Consider the following 18,956-nt stretch of genomic DNA (forward strand, 5'->3'; position numbering starts at 1 on the left):
GTTGTTCAGAATTTATTGTGGGATAACATGCTTCAATTCTGATACCTAGATGAGCAGAGGAGGTATTGCTGTTGTTATTTTCATACTTGTTTAAAATATATTTGCTGAGCAATGAAGACAGAAGTGCTGCTGCTGCCTTTCCTGGGATTGTTATTTTCATAGAATCATTTAGGTTGGAAAGAACCTTTAAGATAATCAAGTCCGATAGTAAACCCGACACTGCCAAGTCCACCACTAAACCATGTCACTAAGCACCCCATCTACACAGCTTTGAAATACCTCCAGGGATGGTCACTTCCCTGGGCAGCCTGTTCCAGTGCTTGACAACCTTTTTGGTGAAGAAATTTTTCCTAATATCCAATCTAGCCCTCCCCTGGTGTGACTTGAGGCCATTTCCTCTGGTCTTGTTACTTGGGAGAAGAGACCGATACCCACCTCGCTACAACCTTTTAGGAGGTTTTGATGTGTTACAGCACTTTTGAAACTTGTTAATTCATCATCTTACATGGGCACTAAACCGAACCTTTTAAAATGTACAAAATTCAGACTTTGAGTAAAAGATGGTGGTGTGGTTTAATTGTTGAGAAATAGCCTGATATTGGGAAAACTGAGATCCTGAGTTCTATTTAGGAATCTGTCACACGCTTTCCTTGTGATCTTTGACAATATTCTTGTTTCTTTTACTATGACCTCCAAGATAAAAAGTTGTGATAAGATACTTGACCTTTTAAATACTTTTTAGGTCTTGTCAAACCATTTTGAAGGTGTTCTTATTGCTTATTAGCTTTTGATAGAATTGGAGAAATGATTAACTCCAAATTAGATTTATAATTTTCGTCATACTGATAATATCTGTCTGGGTGTTTGAGCATATGAAGTATTTAATAAATATTATTTTCCCATTTCATGAGCTTTGCTGAAATTTGTTTGATATGTTAATTTCTATAGCAAACTTTTCTGAGGAGGAGGATTCTGCAGGCTGCAGGTCTTTGAAAATGTTGCACTCTAGAGTTTTGATTCTGTATGCCGGATTTGGGCAGACCTTTCTGGCAGTCACTAGTTATTTTATATACTCACTTTTGGGACTTTCCTTTTCATATTCTTCCTTCCCTATCATGCTTTTTTATTTGCAGCTGTTACTGTTTCCATCTTGGCATGCCTCCATAGAAACTCAGGGACAATTCTGTGCTCAGAAGGCTGCATTAAATAACAGCTGGGGTTAGATGGAGAAGACAGGTCATAAACAAGACCTTGTAAACAGGAGATTTTCTCCCTCAAGGTTTTAGGCGGAAAAGTGTCCTTTAGGATTTCATTTTCCAGTCCCCCATACTTATCTTGGTGCTATTTGGGAATGTTGTCCTACAGTTGATGGTCTTCAAATGAATTTTAGGAAAGCCTACCAGTAGCAATGCCTCCAGAATTGAAGTCAAGAGTGCTTGTTTTGCCACCTTGTCCTAGTGGTGGTAAGGAGGTGCAAATGAGATGAGAAAAGCGGCTCTCCGGTGGAGGAATGTAATCCTTGATCTTGAATAAATTTGTTTTTGACATAAAATATCTCTGTAGTCAGTGGTAAGCTAGGTCATATGGTTAACTGCTTTAAGCATAGGATGCAGCTCTTGGTAACTCATTCTAAACTTCCTTTTTATCTAATCAGGTTTGTTCTTTTACACATTGTTCTGTAAGCTCTTATGATATGTTTACTAATATTTTTTTTTTACCAGAGGGATTCCTATAAAAATAGGAAATAATTATTTCTTTTCTCATTTTACAATTCAGTTCTGACAGCAACTGTCTGAAACTGTTAGCAGTTGCAATCGCGAATAAAACTTATCTACACACAGCAGATAAGCAGGCACTTCTTTATTCCAGCGCTGGGGAACACGGGGGATAGCTCCAACAAAGAACGTGTTTGCCGACAGATACAAAGCACAACGTATTTATACACTTTTTCCACAGAGTCATGGTTACATAAGATCAACAAAATTCACAAAGTTTAGTTTGACCTTAATAATGATTGGGTTTCAGCTACCTCACCTTTCCTGTATTCCTATTCTACAGAAATCATTGGTCATCTCTACTGATTGATTTGAATAGAATGAGGGGAGGGTGATGATTAGCATATTCATGTTATTTCCTGGAAATCATTATCATATGCAAACGTATCTAATGCACGCGTGGTTATGTTGGACGGGGATCCTCTGGTGGTCGTTGATAGTCTTCATCACTGTGTCCACTGATTGAACTCCATCCTTGCGCATGCTCATTTTATCTTTGGCTGATCTTCCCAACCAAACCCAGTTTCTTCTGGTACCTATTGTTTCAAATCAAGATCCATAACCAGTACCCATTTTTTTGATTCAGAGTCCATAACGATTTCCATAGTAATCGAGGCAAACACAATGCTAGTTGCTCCTAAGATCTTAACATATCATATGTTCTCATAGCTACTATAACTTCATTTTAAATCAAAGTCATATTTTAAACTAAAATCAAAATAATATTATAGGATTCAAGCTATTTTGTTAAGGTAACTGCAACAATACTTTTGCTCTAATTATTTATATCTTCAAATTTGTTTTTGTAAAACAAGTGTGACCGCATATTAGAAATGAGATTATTTGCTTTGGGATGTCTTTTTCATCCTTTTTTTACTTTTACAGATGACTTGAGATGAACAATGGATTTATGATAACATTTGTTTCTTAATAGATTATATATTTATGTGTTTGTCTACTAATGACAGTGCTAAGCATTGACTATTAGACTGTTCTAATTTATGTGGTTTCTTTTCCTAGTACGTTCTCTGGGCTCCATTGCACTTAGAAAAGCAGAAGATGTTGACTTCAAGTATCATTTTAATTTCTTCAGTGTCAACTTTAATGAAGAGTTGGTTGCGTTGTATGGTGGTAGTCTGCAACGACAGACCAAGTTTGTGCATGAATGCATAAAAGTAATTCTTAAGTTATACAGGGTAAGTAGCGACATATGCTGAATAATGTACCTGCATTTGGGAATGGAATTCTGGGCTGTCTTTTCTGCTGGAAAACTGAAGAATGATTAATAAGGGAGGGAGGCTTTATAATGGGCGTAGATAATTGAATGTGATAAGAGTGCAATAGAGAATTGCTGCTCTTTAATAGATTTTTGTAATGCTTGTGACAATCCCAGAGCTTTGGTTAGGCTATATATTGTGTTTCTAAATAAATACTTTCATGCACAATGTATGCTTTTTTTGTAGTAAAGTAGTAAACTCACTAGCTTGTTAAAATATTGATAAAGCATCACCTTACATCCAGTTTTCTCTAGGAAAGTTCTTTGATATCTTATGTCCATAAGAGTCTCAGAAATTAAAATAAGATGAAGTTTCTTGTGCTTACAAAGGCTATATAATATTTCCTTTTGAGCTGGAAACTTCATGTTAAGCACATTTTTTTGGGATAGCAACTACATTTTTATTCATTTTGTAAACTTGTCAAGTTGATGCTAGTTAATATTATCCTTGGGAAGACATAAGTTAATTTGGGAGGAAAAAAAAAAAGTACAACTGATAATCATAGTCCAATGTCAAACCTATTTCTGATGTGTCTAATTGCTCTTTGCTCTTTCCTTAAGAATAGAGAGTTTGGACCAACCAGTGTTGCAATAGTAGGTCATTCCATGGGTGGTCTTGTTGCCAGAGCATTGCTTACTCTGAAGAATTTTAAGCCTGAACTTATAAACCTCCTCATTACACAAGCCACACCTCATGTCGCACCTGTAATGCCTTTAGACAAATATCTTACTGGTAAGTGTTGCATGTTATCTAATATACATTGTATTTCTTTATTGATCCTCTCAGGCATTAATAGGTGAGATCTTGCTGATTTGCAAGAAAGATATGATGTTTTGTTTACTGTAATTAATCTATTCCTTTATTACTCAGGTGATTGCTTGAGAGCACTAGGATACTGAGAGAAAGTGTTACATAAAATAGATTATGTGCACTTGAGTTTTTGTACAGGGCCTGGGGCTCTCAATACTTCGTAATTTTAGTAAATTGCAGAGCATGTTACTAAATTTGTAAGCTCTCCAGCAAATGACATTTTTTCTTTCTTTTTCTTAAAACTTGTCCTCTGTAATGGCTTTCTTTATCAAATTAATTGCCTAAATTGCATTATTTTTGTAAAAGTTGTTGAATTTAATGTTTGTCACGCCTAAAGGTTAGGGAGGTGAGAATGTTAAATATAGGTATCATTATTTCATATATTTGCACAAAAGATAGATCGTATTTTCTGCTCACTTTAACTGTGGCATAAAAAATAAAGTATAATCATTATGCATGTACTATATACTCCTCAGAAAAGCTAGATTTGACTAAACTATACTGATGAAATATGTACTCAGTGATAATTGTGCTGCTACATGTAGATATTGAGGGAACTGGTAAAGATAAGGGAATAGACATTTATTGTCATTATTCTCTGTGGCATCCGAGAGGAATGGATTATCTTTAGGTGCTGAATTTGATTTATTGTGCCTGCATTAATTCTCCCTCCTACAACTGATTGCAATACCAGTGCTTCTTCCTTGCTCTTTCTGGACTGTGGCTGTCCTTCAAACAAATTTATGGTTTTCCACTTTAGCAATATATGTGCTCAGCTGATACAGAAAGTGTAAGTGTATGTGTCTTTCCCAACTGCTACCTCCTTGGGGTTAAAAAATAGTTTTCCTTCCCTATATTAATCAAAAGTGATAATGGGAGCTTAACTGTCTCTAGAGGGGCTTGAAGAAGCTTTTAGTTAAATGTTTCTTTATCTTTATTTGTGTATCAAATAGACTTATGGGGAAATTGTGATTGATTTTTAATATATCTTACAGATTTTTATACCGCTGTCAACAATCATTGGATTCTAAAGGCCCAAGATTTAAGAAATTTAACTACCCTTTCTGTGGCGGGAGGATTCAGAGATTACCAAGTTCGTTCAGGACTGGCGTTTCTACCAAGATTGAGTCAACATGACAGTACCTTATCTGTTGTGGTAAAAAGGCAAACTATTTTCTTGGTTTTGTATGGAGCTGTGTTAGATGGCTATTTATGTAATGCATGTTTCAGTGTCCACTTATAGTCTATATGTGCAGCATAGTATAACTATGAAAATACTACATGTGAAAAGACAAAGTAGATGGTGTACAATTATAAAATCATAGCTGATGTAGTATAAATGAGTGTCCACTGGAAGATGTATGTGTTGGGGTTGATTTGAGTCGTGTACCACTTGGTACTTTTTCTTCTCACCACCTTCTTGCACATTTTCAGTTCCAGAACTCAGGTTTTATTTTTCTGTCTTTTCACAAGACGTGTATATAGAGACTGAGAGATGTGCAGTATACAAGTAGACCGCTTGTTTGATTATAGAAAGAGAGCTCTGGCTTGGAGCCTTCTTTCTGTATTTATTGTTTTTCAAATAATTTCAGAATAAAGGACTGAATGATCAAATCCAGTATTCTGTTTTTGCAGGCATCTATCTCCTTCCAAAATTAATCAAGAGATACTATAAAGTAGTTAGGTTTGTCATTCCATCCCTCTTCTATCAACATGTTCCCTACAGGGAAGAAGCTGGAAAACATTCCCCAGTAGGGAGAAAATTGGTGATTTCCACCTTCCATTTACTGTGAAAACCGGTTTTTAAATGTGTTTGTTCTGACATCAACTTGAAATGTTACCTGAAATAGTTGTCAATTCCTTGGTGTTTACCTCTGGGTCCGTTGTATAGAAAGCTGTCTATAAATAGTCCCAAGTTTGATTTTGCTAGGCTAAGAAGATTAACTGCATTCCCTTTGTCCTAGTAACCGTTCTCTGCATCTGCTCTACTTTCATTTCTCTTTAGTGTTGGTGACCAGAATTTTGCATGAGATCTCATGTGTAGTGGTACCAGTTCTTTCTCGTGTTTTTGGTTTGTTTGTTTTGTTTTTGTTTGTGGGTTTTGGGGGTTTGTTTTTTTCTTCCCAACTGTAATGCATTAATAGTTCATAGCTTGCTTGAGCTCATCACCTGGTTGTACAACTTGATTCCATTTATGGAAGGCATTTTTGGTATTATTAGTCCCCAAAATACAATACACTTGTACAAATGAATAGCTTCAAACTGTCCAGTTCTTTCTGCATGGTGTTCTGATGCTTCTTTCTGCTGAGGATGCTCTCAATTTTTCAGCAGCAGCTTTCATTGGCACGCTTCTATTCTTGTGTGCCAGGATCACTTCCTAAAATAGTAAGATTAGTCATAGAAACAGTCTTTGAAGAAATTTTTGGTAAGTTTCCTCCACACCATTATTTGCCCTTTCACCATTAGTCATTACTATCTAACATGTAAAACAAAATGACCAAGTTATCTAAGTCCTGTTTTACAAGCGCTTCAGCACTTGTGGTGGTGGAACTTTCAAACATCGGGATACACGTTTAGCAAAAGCCACTTGGTTAGTCAACACTAGGGCATCTGCCAATCAAGCTGACCCTGCCCAGTCAAACCTTCTATGTACTGTAGTTGGGGACTGTACTGTACTATGTACTGTAGTTTACACTAACAATATGCAAGGGAAGACAGTCTGGGTTATTCCTGCCTCGGGTAAAGGTAAACCCATTCCTGGGACTACTTTTGCCCAAGGACACTGGGTGCACTTGGTGGGTAATGCAGAAAGATGGGGAATTCCAATGTGTGCTTCAAGGCGATTTGATTTTTGGGGTGAAAATAGCCACTGAATTGAATTGCATGATGTCAGTTGCTAAATAATCCTATCGTTGCTATGGTTGACATATTATACTAATGGTATCATATTAAGAATCACACAAGTGCTGCAGCACTTGTAAGATTTTTGACTGAAGAAGTCATTCTATTGTACCCTAGTCCCTGAAACTCCTAAGATAAGCACTATTCAATAATTGTACAAATATGTTTAAATAAGGAGAGGAAAGGCTTGCTTAGAATTTTAAAATGTTGAATACTAACAAAATCTTAACTTTTTTCCTTCCCCAGAGCTCAGCTGTGCCTAGAGTTTGGGCCTCAACAGACCATCTCTCCATAGTGTGGTAAGCTAATGGAACAAATATTGACTGACTATATGTTCCTCTGTTTTCTACTATTATCACATTATACAATAATTTAACTTCAGCATAATATTCTTATGGTGTCTCTTCTGACCACTTGAATTCCCCTGGGTATTTACTTTCTAGATTTAATTTTACTTATTCTGTCTTCTAGGTGTAAAGAATTGATCCTGGCTACCATTAGAGCTTTTTTCGATCTTGTAGATGAAAACACAAGGCAGGTTTGTATATGTGATCTACTGTATATTTCTCCATCACACTTTCTTCTTCCATCCCAGAATGCTTGATCAGGGCAGGTATCATCCTATTATACAGAAAACTAATTTTGATTATTGTAAGTCATGCTGAGAAAATTGTTGCCATCCTGTACCAGGCACTGAAAAATCCTGTGCCTTTGTTGTTTGGCCAGCATGTCAGAAATAATTAGATGTTAACTCAGTTTCTATTACTAACTGCTCGATGCTTTAAAACTGGGGTGTGGACTGAACTTTTCTTGCATAATGCACACTTCCAGAGGGTATTGTCATCATAGTAGCCAGCATGTAGTTGTGGTGTTCTCTTGCAAATAGCACTTACAAAAATAGAATGCAAGTAAAATACTAGCAGCTACCATTATTTATTGCTTTTCTAAATAAATATCCTGCATCTTACTTTTTAAATACTGTTGGAGAAATCTCCCATGGTATTCTGTTCTCTTTCTGAAATGCTATGCAGCAATAAGCATGAGTTGGAATTAAGGTCCAAGAGGTTGAAAATAAGTAAGAGCAGAGCCTCAGATATAAAAGAGGAAGGCTTCCAAGTATTCTTGAGACTGTTTGGGGCAGGCTTCTTATGTTTACTCTAACATGTGATATAGAATGACAAAAAGGGGGTACCATTGTTTTGAAGTTGACCGGCACTGTGCTGGAGGGCGCAACTTTTCATAAATCAGTTGTAATGGCCACAATTTTGAGAAGCTGAATAGACAAAATTTAATCCTGGAAATTTGATCTGGGGAAAAAAAAACCAAAACAAAAACAAAACCAAAAAACAACAACCAAAAAAAAAAAAAAACCAAAAAACCCAACCCAAACTAAAAGTGAATCCCAGTGTAGCTCAACAGCTATTTGTATGCATAAAATATAAAGATGAGATGTAGTAAGCTGGATTTGTGAATTCAGACTAGTAAATATAAACTTAGTTTTTCCTAAACTCTGGCATAAGTGCGTTATTTCAGGAAGAATGCATGTGTGTCTAGGAAGTTTAATGGTTTCCTTGTGTTAAGAGTAGGAAAGGCTATAAAACTAAAGGTTTTAGTTAAGCTTTATAACATGTGCAGACTTTCTGTATTGCAGTGATTGACTATCAATGGCACTTTATTTGTTCAGATTATTGAATTTAGATAGAATCAGTGTACATTTTCTTCTAACAATCTCTCCTGCCTTTCATATCCCAAACTGTATTGCTAACTATGAACATGTGATGACAGTAAATCACAAAAAATGGTAAAATAAAATTTGACGATGTGTTCTTTTTTTTTAGATAACTGACGATCCAAAGAAGAGAATGTCTGTATTGAATCACCACTTTGTGAGACATCCTGCAAAAATATTTGAGGAAAATCCTGAAGCTTTTACAGGACTCACAGGTGTGCAGCAGTTTTCCTTTGAACAGGATTCAGTGATACTCCTTGGTTAATAGTTAATCTTCTCACTAACAAACTTCTGGAATACATACTGCCCTTCTTCAGACATGGCTAAAATTATATAGGGGTTATAGACCTAAACTATCAGCTTTCATGTGGTTTCAGCACTAAATAGATTAAAAAGGATAGGAATAAATATCTGTCATTTTTATATGGCTTAGGTTCTGGGGGACAAGCAGGAGTCATACTTACACCAAGGTGTCCACTAGACAATCTCAGAAATTGAGAATAGCTGGATGTCAAAAGTACAGTCTAATCTATGCTTACACGCCATGCTTGCAAGAGGGATAGTATTGGTGTTGTAGAGCCATTGTGCTAGTTTTGTGCTACTTATGGAAATCCTGAAATCCTCCACATTCAGATCTGCTTCATCGGTGACTTCCTTTTTTTTTAATGACGTGGACTGCACACTAATGGTTTGCTTGTAACTGCTAAAAATGTGTAGTTTACAGCCATTTGCAGATAAGAGATAAGACCTTGGCAATAAGTAAAAGACAAGATTTTGGAGATAAATGTAATAGTTGCTGCAGTGTGGCATATAAAAATGTATATATTTTTAGGAGCTTTTAGATGGATTACAGTCAAAGCCTCAAAATGGACTTACACAGTTTACAATGTAAGTAACATTTTTTTTTTCTCATTGTGTTTTTATGTTTAATTTTTTTACTCTAATGAGCTTTTTTTTTTTTCTTTTAAGGATTCTGATGGAAAATACTTCACGTTTCCTCTTTCAAGCCACAGAAAATTGTACAGTCATGTTTACTGTGAAAACAGTATGTTGGTGAGAAAATACTTCTGTAATGTCTGGAGTTTGTTTATAAAACTGTATTTTGTAAATTCAGATTAGCTGCAGTTTTAAGACTGTTTAATGAACATTTGTTGAAATTACTGACATCCATTTATATTCGTAACCTAATATATTGTGTTAGATGTACTTCCTGTTTTAGCATGTTGCACTTAGTGTTCAAGATCTGAAACCTTCAATGCCACCTGAACCTCAAAGCTTTTATTTTTGACTCTTATGGTTAGCCCCAGATTACTTCCTCTTTTAATTTAGTGCCGTTCTTTACTGATGGTTTTGAATGAAGAAGCTATTTTTAGTGCTGCCAGGATTCAGCCATACTTCTAATCTGGGAAAGCTGTTTATAGGTTTACTTTCTCATAATAAAATTTAAGTGAGCCTGAAAGGCTACAGAGATCTTCCACTAAGCAGTGGAAGAGAATGGAAGCCAGATGAGAAAATGGCACCTTCTCAGTTGTCTCCTCTGTTGAGAGGAGAGACAATAGTGTGCAGTTCTTACATTTTTAGCTCAGAAGACATAAATTCAGCCAAAATGTTTTTGAAATATTTTTAGAAATATTTTTTTAAATGAATGAATATAATCTCTTGCCAAACTGGAGATGGATAAACATGCTTTTCAGAATTACATGGGTAATTTAGATTAGTGGTAAGAAAACTTGCCAAATAAGAAAACTGAGATGCTTACCCATTCCATCCTGCCTGTCACTGTTGCCACTGCTCCCCTTACCAAAGAAGACATTCGTACCATCATTGTGAAAAAAGATTGTATATTCTTGGTGGTTTTCTAATCATCATTCCCAGTAGCACCTTCAGTATTTTTATATAATTGTTGTGATCTTAGTTGTGCTTTAATAGGATAACATTTGCCCTTGTTATAATATCTTAAAGACAGGAGTAGTACTGCTTGAGGAGGAGGAGGTGCAGAACAATATCTGTGATACTTGCATCATGGTGCTATTGCTTCAGAACACGTAAATTCTCAAGGCAGGGAGCAGTATAATATTAAAAATCTAAAGTAGTCCTCAACTACTTAGGATAGTACCTTGAGATGTTTCTTTTAGTTAGAAAAGATTAAACTCTTAATTTTTTTTAAAGAGAAATGATGAAAGGTTGTTTACTTAAGCTTGTATTTGTTTTTAGAAAATTATTGATTCATAACTAGAAATGGTGGCAAATGGAAGTTATTTAAAATGGTTCCTAGAAACCCCCACCTTTCACTCTTATGCTTCATCTTTCCATCCTTGTAACTGTAATTCCAAGATTACAATATCAGACTTTTAATGGAGTATATCATTTAGTGTTAACACAGAAGTCTGACTTAATTATGAAATGAAGAAAAAAAGTTGGTGGATAATTTTAATTATAAATAAATGAGGAAGTCTGAGAGAGACTGTTTTTATCATCATCTTCACTTTTGCACTTCAGCATTTGACATCCTTGTGAGAGTTTGGTCACTATAGTGATAGCTGCTGCATACACACTTAATAGAAAAGAAGTGAGATGAAGATGCAAGTTTGTTCTTCTTTTTAGTAAGTTAATTACACCAATGTTCTCCTGTCAGAGGATTTTTAGAACAGTTATTGACATCTGGTGCACTGAAACAGCAAATAAAAATTTTGGAGAAGATTATCAGCATTAACTCCTGCATTGTTTGGAGTAAAGAATTGCTATGTTTAATATATTTATACATACAGTCACACATAGGTAATGCACTATTTAATGGTATTGACTTTACAGGACACAAGTAGCTGGATTTATGGCTGTATGAACAGTAATTCGTTGATGTGGTGAGTATAAACAGTTCCTGTTCTGTATTCAAATGGATATTATGAGACTATATTTGAATTTAAAGCAGATAAAATATCCTCCTCCATAGGAAGGAAGAGATTGGGAAGAAAAGTAAAATTCTTACTGTATCACTAAGAAAACATGAAAGAATAGGTTTTCTCAAAATTACTGCATGAATACAGGATAAAACAGGTGAACTTTTTCTTCTTTAAGCTATATTTTTGTCCTTCATAGCAGTGAAAATTTGGTCCTGTTACTCTCTTGTGGACACTACATGCTGTGCTGGATTCCTAAATTGTGTGTTTTGTAGCATCTCTTTAGAATCCTATGGCAAAAGACATCAAATGTCACTCAAAGCCCTCAGAAGAGTGGACTGAAGCATCTCTCATTTTTTCTCTTATTCCAAAATTGCTGTCATCATATGAAAAATATTTAGAAATGTGGGTGATTTAGTGATTATTTGAATCAGGTCATTACAATCATTACAAAATGGATTTAAAAACACTAGTTTAGCTTACATTTGCAAAGTAAGCTCAGAGTAAATGCAGTCTACCCTTCAGATTAGGGTAAGCTTCCAGGTGGAATTGAGCTAGCATAGTATTTCTCTTTTAAGGGATCCGTGCTGAGGAGTATAGCCACAGAATCTTGCCTTCCACTGATAGCCAGATGTCATAATTACTTTTTCGTGATCCAAGAAGTTGGCTGTTACTCCTTTGTATAACTTGATCATCATCAAGTTCAAATCAGCCTTATTCAGGACTGCTACCTAAAACCTCATTTAATAATAGTGGTTTTGCTGTGGACTGTGCCCTGAGGTCATGTAACACTAGTTAGAGAAACAGAATTATCCTGGTATTCTAAAACCCGTAATTTAAAATGACTGAATGACGATGTTGCAGTTCAGTGCGTTAAGTATACACCATTTTAAAACTGCTGCAAGCTCTTCAGCAGCTAACAAAACTTTTGGTTTATGTGGTATATTTTAGATGTTCTCCTAGGAACAACTGGTAATGTTGATGTTTCAAATATGCTAATAAAACTGGACATTAATTCAATGCCAGTGGTGTTTTAGCTCTTTAAGAATTTTCATTATGTGTCTGAAGTTGCATGGCTAATAACTGCTGAATGATTTGTCTATGACAAAGCTAGAGACTTGATTAACCTATTTTTGAAAAACCAAGATTAGCAGTATCTGAAATTATTACAGTTTGATAAATTACTATGGTAGCTAACTACAATAGACCCAAACTTGTTCTCAATTTAAAATCATGTGAATCCAGAGAGAGAGAGAGAGAGAGAGAGAAAAGCTGGTTGTTTAATCCACTGTCATAATGTAGTGTCTGCATAATGAATATGCTCATCCTTTAATGTACGTGTTTGTACATGTAATGTACAATTTTTGCAGCCTGGAAGCTGTTGATTTATCCTGGAGAACTGAGTTACTTCCAACCACCAAGGTAAGTATTGTATGTAACTTTTAGGAGGGAGAGGTGCTTTGTGGGGTAGTTGCATGTCATGGGAGAAGGATTTATTCTGTTTACAGCATTGGAGCATGCAGTTGTGTTCCAGAGGAGGGGGTACAAGAGGTGGACATCTGGGAACTGGCAGGGGGCAGGCTAAGGGATATGTTCAGTCATGGTTTTTCTTTTTCTTTTTTTTTTTTTTTCCTTTGTGTTTTTTTCCTCCTTTTTTTTTTATTTTAAGGTTGTAATACTGAAACTTCAGGACTATCCTTCTTTGTCGCACGTTGTCATTCAGGTACCACCCACAGTTGGCAAAAAGGTAAAAGAAAAAATAAAAAATGCAGAAATTACTTGCTTAGTGTTTTTATAGCTTTCAGATGCTGTGACAGAAGGAAAAGGAAGTATATTAAGTATGTGCTAAGTTAATCTAAGAAACCATAGAGCTACACTCCAGTGTGGTTTGAAGATAACTGTTATCTTTTGAAAGCCCAAATATTTTTCATTTCTTTAAATAACAAGCGCAAGGCATGAATAGTACTTGAAACATACAAAGCAACAGTTGTCAAACCAGTTCTTAGATTTCTTGTCAGAGATTCTAGTGTTGTTCTTCCTTGTTTTTCTTCATATTCTGAGTGCATTCTTGAATATTTATCTTTTTGAACAGTCAGTTCTCTAATCCAAGGTAGCAGTGATGCTGTAGGTAACTGAAGGTACCACGTACAGATTCTGGGGAGCATGATACAGATACTTCTGCAGGCTCTGAGACCACAAATAAGGTGGTAGACTGAGTTACAGAATCACAGACTGGTTTGGGTTGGAAGGGGCCTTAAAGCCCATCCAGTTCCAACCCCCTGCCCTGGGCAGGGCCCCCTTCCCCCAGCCCAGGGTGCTCCCAGCCCCGTCCAGCCTGGCCTTGAACCCTTCCAGGGAGGGGGCAGCCACAGCTGCTCTGGGCACCCTGGGCCAGCGCCTCACCTTCTTTACAGTGAAGAATTTCTTCCTTACATCTAATTTAAATCTCCCCTTATCCAGTTTAAAACTGTTACCCCTCATCCTATCCCTACCCTCCCTGATAAAGAGTCCCTCCCCAGCTTTCCTGTAGCCCCCTTTAAGCACTGGGAGGCCGCTATAAGGTCTCCCCGGAGCCTTCTTTTCTCCAGGCTGAACACCCCCAACTCTCTCAGCCTGGCCTCACAAGGGAGGTGCTCCAGCCCCCTGATCATCTTCATGGCCATGTTTGGACCCACTTGAGCAGGTCCACGTCCCTTCTGATGTTGAGGGCACCAGAGCTGGACACAGCACTGCAGGTGGGGTCTCACAAGAGCAGAGGGGGAAAAAAACAAAAACAAAAAGCAAACATGTATCTGAGAAGGAGGAATGTGAACTGGATTCTAGTATTTCTCAGCTGCTTGAATATCCTTTTGAAGGCTGTTGCAAATGGGTGGGAGCTAGTGTAACCTGGAAGTCTTAAGCTACCCAAGCTTGTGCTGCTGTGTACAGGAACAAACCACCTGCCAGTCCCTATCAGCAGAGCATGGAGAGGTGGCTTTTCAGTATTTGCATCTTGGGCTCTGCCTGAGACTGCGAATAGAATTTGCCAAGTGCAAAGGCTTTATAGTCATGTACTTGGATTAAATTGATATTTAATATCCTGAATTGCAGTATACGTTGGACTGTGAATTCTTCAAAGAGGATTCCAGAAAAGTACAGCTTCCTGTAACACATCTTTTTTCATTTGGTAAGTATAGCATATTACTTTGGGAGAAAATGTAAAACTAGTATTACTAACATTTGGATAATAAATTTGCCTAAAAATTCCAATGGTTGGGAGTTTTTTGGGGGGTTGTTTTTACTAAAGTTAATATTGCTTTTGTTAGTAATGGACAAATAAATAAGAAATGTGGATTATTTGGACTAAAGGGTGTCGAAGCACATAAGTCTTCTGGAAAAAGAAAGTCTGAGGATGTAGTGAGTTCTTAAATAGTTTTATCTAATATGTGAAAATAATACATCCTTTACAGGGCTTTCTTCAAGCAAAATTATGTTAAATTCAACTGGCTTACTTTACAGTGTACAGCTCCAGCACTTTAACCAGGTAAGAATACTACTAAAGTTTTTAAGCTAATGGAACCACTGTTTGGAGAATGTAATTGACTTTTTTTTTTTTAATGTTCTAGATATATCAAGCTTTCAATATTTATATAGAGAGCCACTGCCAGTCACTCAAAGGTAAATATGTCTTCTAAGGTACAAATTTATAAAACAAAACTTGTTGAAAATTCTCAAGACTGAAACTGGTGGAAACAAAAGTCCCCTCATGCAATGGGGTTTAGGTAGTGCTGTTATGATCTGCTCAAATGTCTCTGCTAATATGTCTCACTTTCCACTTTTTGTTATGAAGGATGCTCAAAGAAAATGTGGAATTAGTCCTCATATGTTTGTTTTTCTTCCCAACAAAGGGAGGTTGAAGTCTTAGCAGGATTCTGCATTATGTTGGAAGTGTTTCTCAGGAATAGCACATTTGGCTGGGATAATTATTTGCTAATTATGGGACTCAAATTTGAATGTTGACCTACATAAGCTTAAACAGAATGGGATGCTAAAGAACTCTGTTTAAAAAAAAAAAACAAGAAAAAGGTGGTAGATTTATTAGCTTGAGGTTACAGCTTTGTATTGAAAAGTTTTTTCATAACTGTCCTGGCTTTAAACATTGATGTCTTGCTGTTTTGTTCTGTAACAGCATGAGTTAAAAAATGTTATTTTTGTTCAGTGCTAACAGCACTGATCTGCATTGTAATGTCAATTGCAATGTAACTGCAAGCCCAGTGATTCTGTATAGCGACCTATATGCCACCTTTGTCTTACTTGCATTTTAGTTTTTGGAGACAGTTGCCACATCTTGTTCGTAATTAATTTTATATTTTTTTAATTCTCTTCCATTTCAGAAAGAAAACCTAGTGTTTACAGACTTCACATACCCTGGTCACATGAAGACTCAGTAGTTGTATCCAAGTAAGGACTTTAGTAATTATAACATACTTCTTGATATATTTTTGAAGAATGTTCGCATCCTGTTATGGTAATCTTTCTGATATAACTTCACTCTTAAGTGTTTGGTGTCTGCATCTTTTCCTCATTTACCTTTCTGCAATTGTTGACAAAGCTGTTTTGACTTTTCCTCAGAATATCTACTAACTGTTTGTTTAATAGTTCTCACTAATTTTCATGAAAAGGAAGTCAGATTTGCTGGTCTGAAATTCTCAGCATAATCTTTGACCCCATCACGAGTGGGGAGTAGAGGCTGCTCTGGATGCTGGCTCTTTCCTGTAATGCAGGGTTTGGATCACATAGCAGCCTGAATTGCTTCAGCAGTGTAGTCCCAACAAAATGAAATGATACAGCTTGAAATGTATGTCACTCATGAATTGCAGTTGAACAACATGACTTTATTTTAGATGGTTGGAAAACTGTCTTCCTTGTTTATATTAGAGGTCTTAAGGATACCTCCCTATTTTCCCCTCTCCCCCTGCATTTTCTAACAACATAATATTTGCAGGAAGCTGAATTGTGTTCTTGCAAATCTGTCCTTCCCATTTTTGTCACTCAGTATATTTATGTGCTCTGTGAGGCAGCATGTACACTAATACCAAACCTGCCTGTTTTCATTAGTACCATGCCCCTTGATAGGTCAGAGGACAGTGGATTGACATTGTCATGTAGTTCTTTGTGACAGGATAAACAAGTACATTATACCATTTCACTTATAGCTTGTAGTGACACTTGGTGTGCTAGATCTGCTTTATGTGCACTTGTGGAAGACTAAGGCATGTTTAGCTTTTTTTAATCAGAAGGACAACAATTACCAATTAAGTTGCTGTTTCAGAGTTCCGTCTTCTACTGAGATTTCTGCAAAACTGCATGTTGCTCAGCCTCAAAATGACAGCAGGGTTCCAGAGTTAAATATTTACTCTTCCTCAGACTGTCAGTACGAAGTGAGTAATATGAATTTATTGTATAGCTAGTTTGCATTGCTGTATAATTTTTGCATAATTCAGTCTTTTAAAACATGTAGCTAATTAATCAAAATAAATACTAAGCAAATCTAAAGGTGGGCTGTTTGGCCTTTTTGTAAGTGTCATGCATGCCACAAGTATTTTGCAACAGCTGGAGTGATAGTGAAAGTTTGGCTCTCGTTTCTGAGAAAAACGTTAAAGCATTTGTTTCTTAAAAGTCAGTAGTAAGCTGTTGTACATTTTAGTTTTGGAATTGCTGCATTCTAATGCTTAAGGTGGCTTCTTAAAAATAAGTGTTCTGTACTTACCATTGTAAAAATAATAAAATATTTGTGTTTTTATTAAGGTAATTCTGAAGACATCGCTTTTACAGATTCTTGGGCAAGTAAGAAAACCTTCTAGTACTAGGTTGTGTTTGATGTCAGTAGCATCTATAGAAGTTTTCCCTTCCGGCACTTTGCATTCCTTCTCAATGCCAGGAGGAACACTATTCAATGATTATTTAAAACCTTGTCATTTGGCAAGGCATCCCAGCCAGATAAATGTCAGGCCTCAGTTTTCAGAAGCACTCTAGCTCTAAAGAGCTAATGTAAATGTTGAGCACCTGGCTTTGTGATTAGGCAAATACTGGTTAAGGGATGACACTGTAAGTCACTTTAACTTTCTTGCCAGATGAGTCAGTAGTGTTAAAATTTTAAAATACATTGAGCATCAACTAAAAGTTAGGGGAAAAAAGTCTGAGTAGATCCATGTGCTCTTTTGCAACAAATTTTCTTTGGTTATCAATGAAGAATACATTTCAACATTGGTATCAGTGAAAACAGACTAGCCATCTGCAGTTTTCTGAAAGGTACTTCATTTGCAAGCACCTAAGGGTAGTGCTGCAATATTAGTGGCAAATTTCTCTATTTGAATGTATGCATTTACATCAAAGAATTTTCATTTTGTTATCATTTTAGAATAGTTTATGTGCTGTTTGTATATTAATCTTGACTGGGGACAGTGGAAGCCAATTAAAACATACATGAAATTGCTTCCAAAAATTCCTTGCTCAAAAGCATATACAACTACATGCAGGTTTTGCTTGGGAAGTGGCCTTTTACTTTTAACTTATTTTACTGAGACACCATTAATGTGCTACTGCATGATTTTAATATTTGTCTTGACTGGAAAAAAAAAATCATTCATTTATAATCTGGTTATTTATCAAAACATGTTTGATTATCTGTCTGAGAGATCTTAGTATTTTCCATATATAACGTTAATTGCTAATGGTGGTTATCAAATACTTATTCATCAAAACAAGAAAACGTTTGAATCTTATGAAAGATTTTTTAATCACGTTATGATGCTGGCTTCATGATAATATTTATGTATGTGTGTGATTTTAGTATATTTTAATATCTATAAATTAAAAGTTATCCTCTTATCCTTGTCTTTCAGATAATAAGGTTCCATGCCAGTGCTCTTCCTGTCTATGTTGTTTCTAATATTCTTCTTACTTATGGAGGACAATTAAGCACATTGATATCAGCAGGTAGCTTTTAGAAAAGTAATTTTCTTCTGTCACAAGTGTTTTTAGAGAAATTACTTATCAGATTTACTGTTGAAAGACTAACTAGTTGTCACGATTTCTTTTATGCTAAGTATCATTGAACTTGTAAGTACTTGGCTCTTTGCTCTTCAGTTTTGTTTTTTGTTTGTTGGTAGTTCTCTAAGGTTGTGTTGTAGCTTATTTTACTCTGAAGTCCCTTCTTTGCAAATGATTGGTGTTGCACAATATTTTAGAATTATTAGAAGTCTACTTAAAAATACATGTTAAAGTTTAAAATATATTGTTAATATGCACAAAACACTTTATTTCTTCCATGAATGAGATTTGCAGACTAACTTTTAGATATGTCTTCAGACAAAATGTATTTTTAGTTAAATTCAGGTGGTGTTTGTAACAAACTCCATAATGTCCCTAGAAGCTCTTGTGACATATTACCTGAATATGAGTGATCCAGTGAATAAGGGCCTTGATGATGAACTATACACTGTTATAAGACATGTTTATCTTGTTTTAAAGTAAACTTTCACACCTTTGTCTGAATTTACTTTTTGTTGTGGATCTTCTTTGTTAA

General features: G+C 35.9%; 1 protein-coding gene across 3 annotated transcripts in view; it reads left to right on the top strand.

Moving 5' to 3' along the window:
• Positions 1-18,956, top strand: part of PGAP1 (post-GPI attachment to proteins inositol deacylase 1) — a 51,127-nt gene that overhangs the window by 14,182 nt on the left and 17,989 nt on the right. For all 3 annotated transcript variants that reach the window (XM_033010915.2, XM_042808535.1, XM_042808534.1), the window contains exons 3-20: positions 2,796-2,971; positions 3,613-3,784; positions 4,858-5,018; positions 7,010-7,062; positions 7,235-7,301; positions 8,602-8,707; positions 9,325-9,380; positions 9,462-9,545; positions 11,304-11,353; positions 12,760-12,811; positions 13,059-13,136; positions 14,480-14,555; positions 14,839-14,912; positions 14,995-15,046; positions 15,763-15,829; positions 16,701-16,809; positions 17,177-17,215; positions 18,274-18,367. In XM_033010915.2, the coding sequence (XP_032866806.1) occupies positions 2,796-2,971; positions 3,613-3,784; positions 4,858-5,018; positions 7,010-7,062; positions 7,235-7,301; positions 8,602-8,707; positions 9,325-9,380; positions 9,462-9,545; positions 11,304-11,353; positions 12,760-12,811; positions 13,059-13,136; positions 14,480-14,555; positions 14,839-14,912; positions 14,995-15,046; positions 15,763-15,829; positions 16,701-16,809; positions 17,177-17,215; positions 18,274-18,367 (1,566 nt within the window). The remainder of the gene's footprint in view (positions 1-2,795; positions 2,972-3,612; positions 3,785-4,857; positions 5,019-7,009; positions 7,063-7,234; positions 7,302-8,601; positions 8,708-9,324; positions 9,381-9,461; positions 9,546-11,303; positions 11,354-12,759; positions 12,812-13,058; positions 13,137-14,479; positions 14,556-14,838; positions 14,913-14,994; positions 15,047-15,762; positions 15,830-16,700; positions 16,810-17,176; positions 17,216-18,273; positions 18,368-18,956) is intronic.

The sequence above is a fragment of the Tyto alba genome, unplaced genomic scaffold (genome assembly GCF_018691265.1).
Source record: "Tyto alba isolate M040663 unplaced genomic scaffold, T.alba_DEE_v4.0 Super-Scaffold_7, whole genome shotgun sequence".
Lineage (NCBI taxonomy): Eukaryota > Metazoa > Chordata > Aves > Strigiformes > Tytonidae > Tyto > Tyto alba.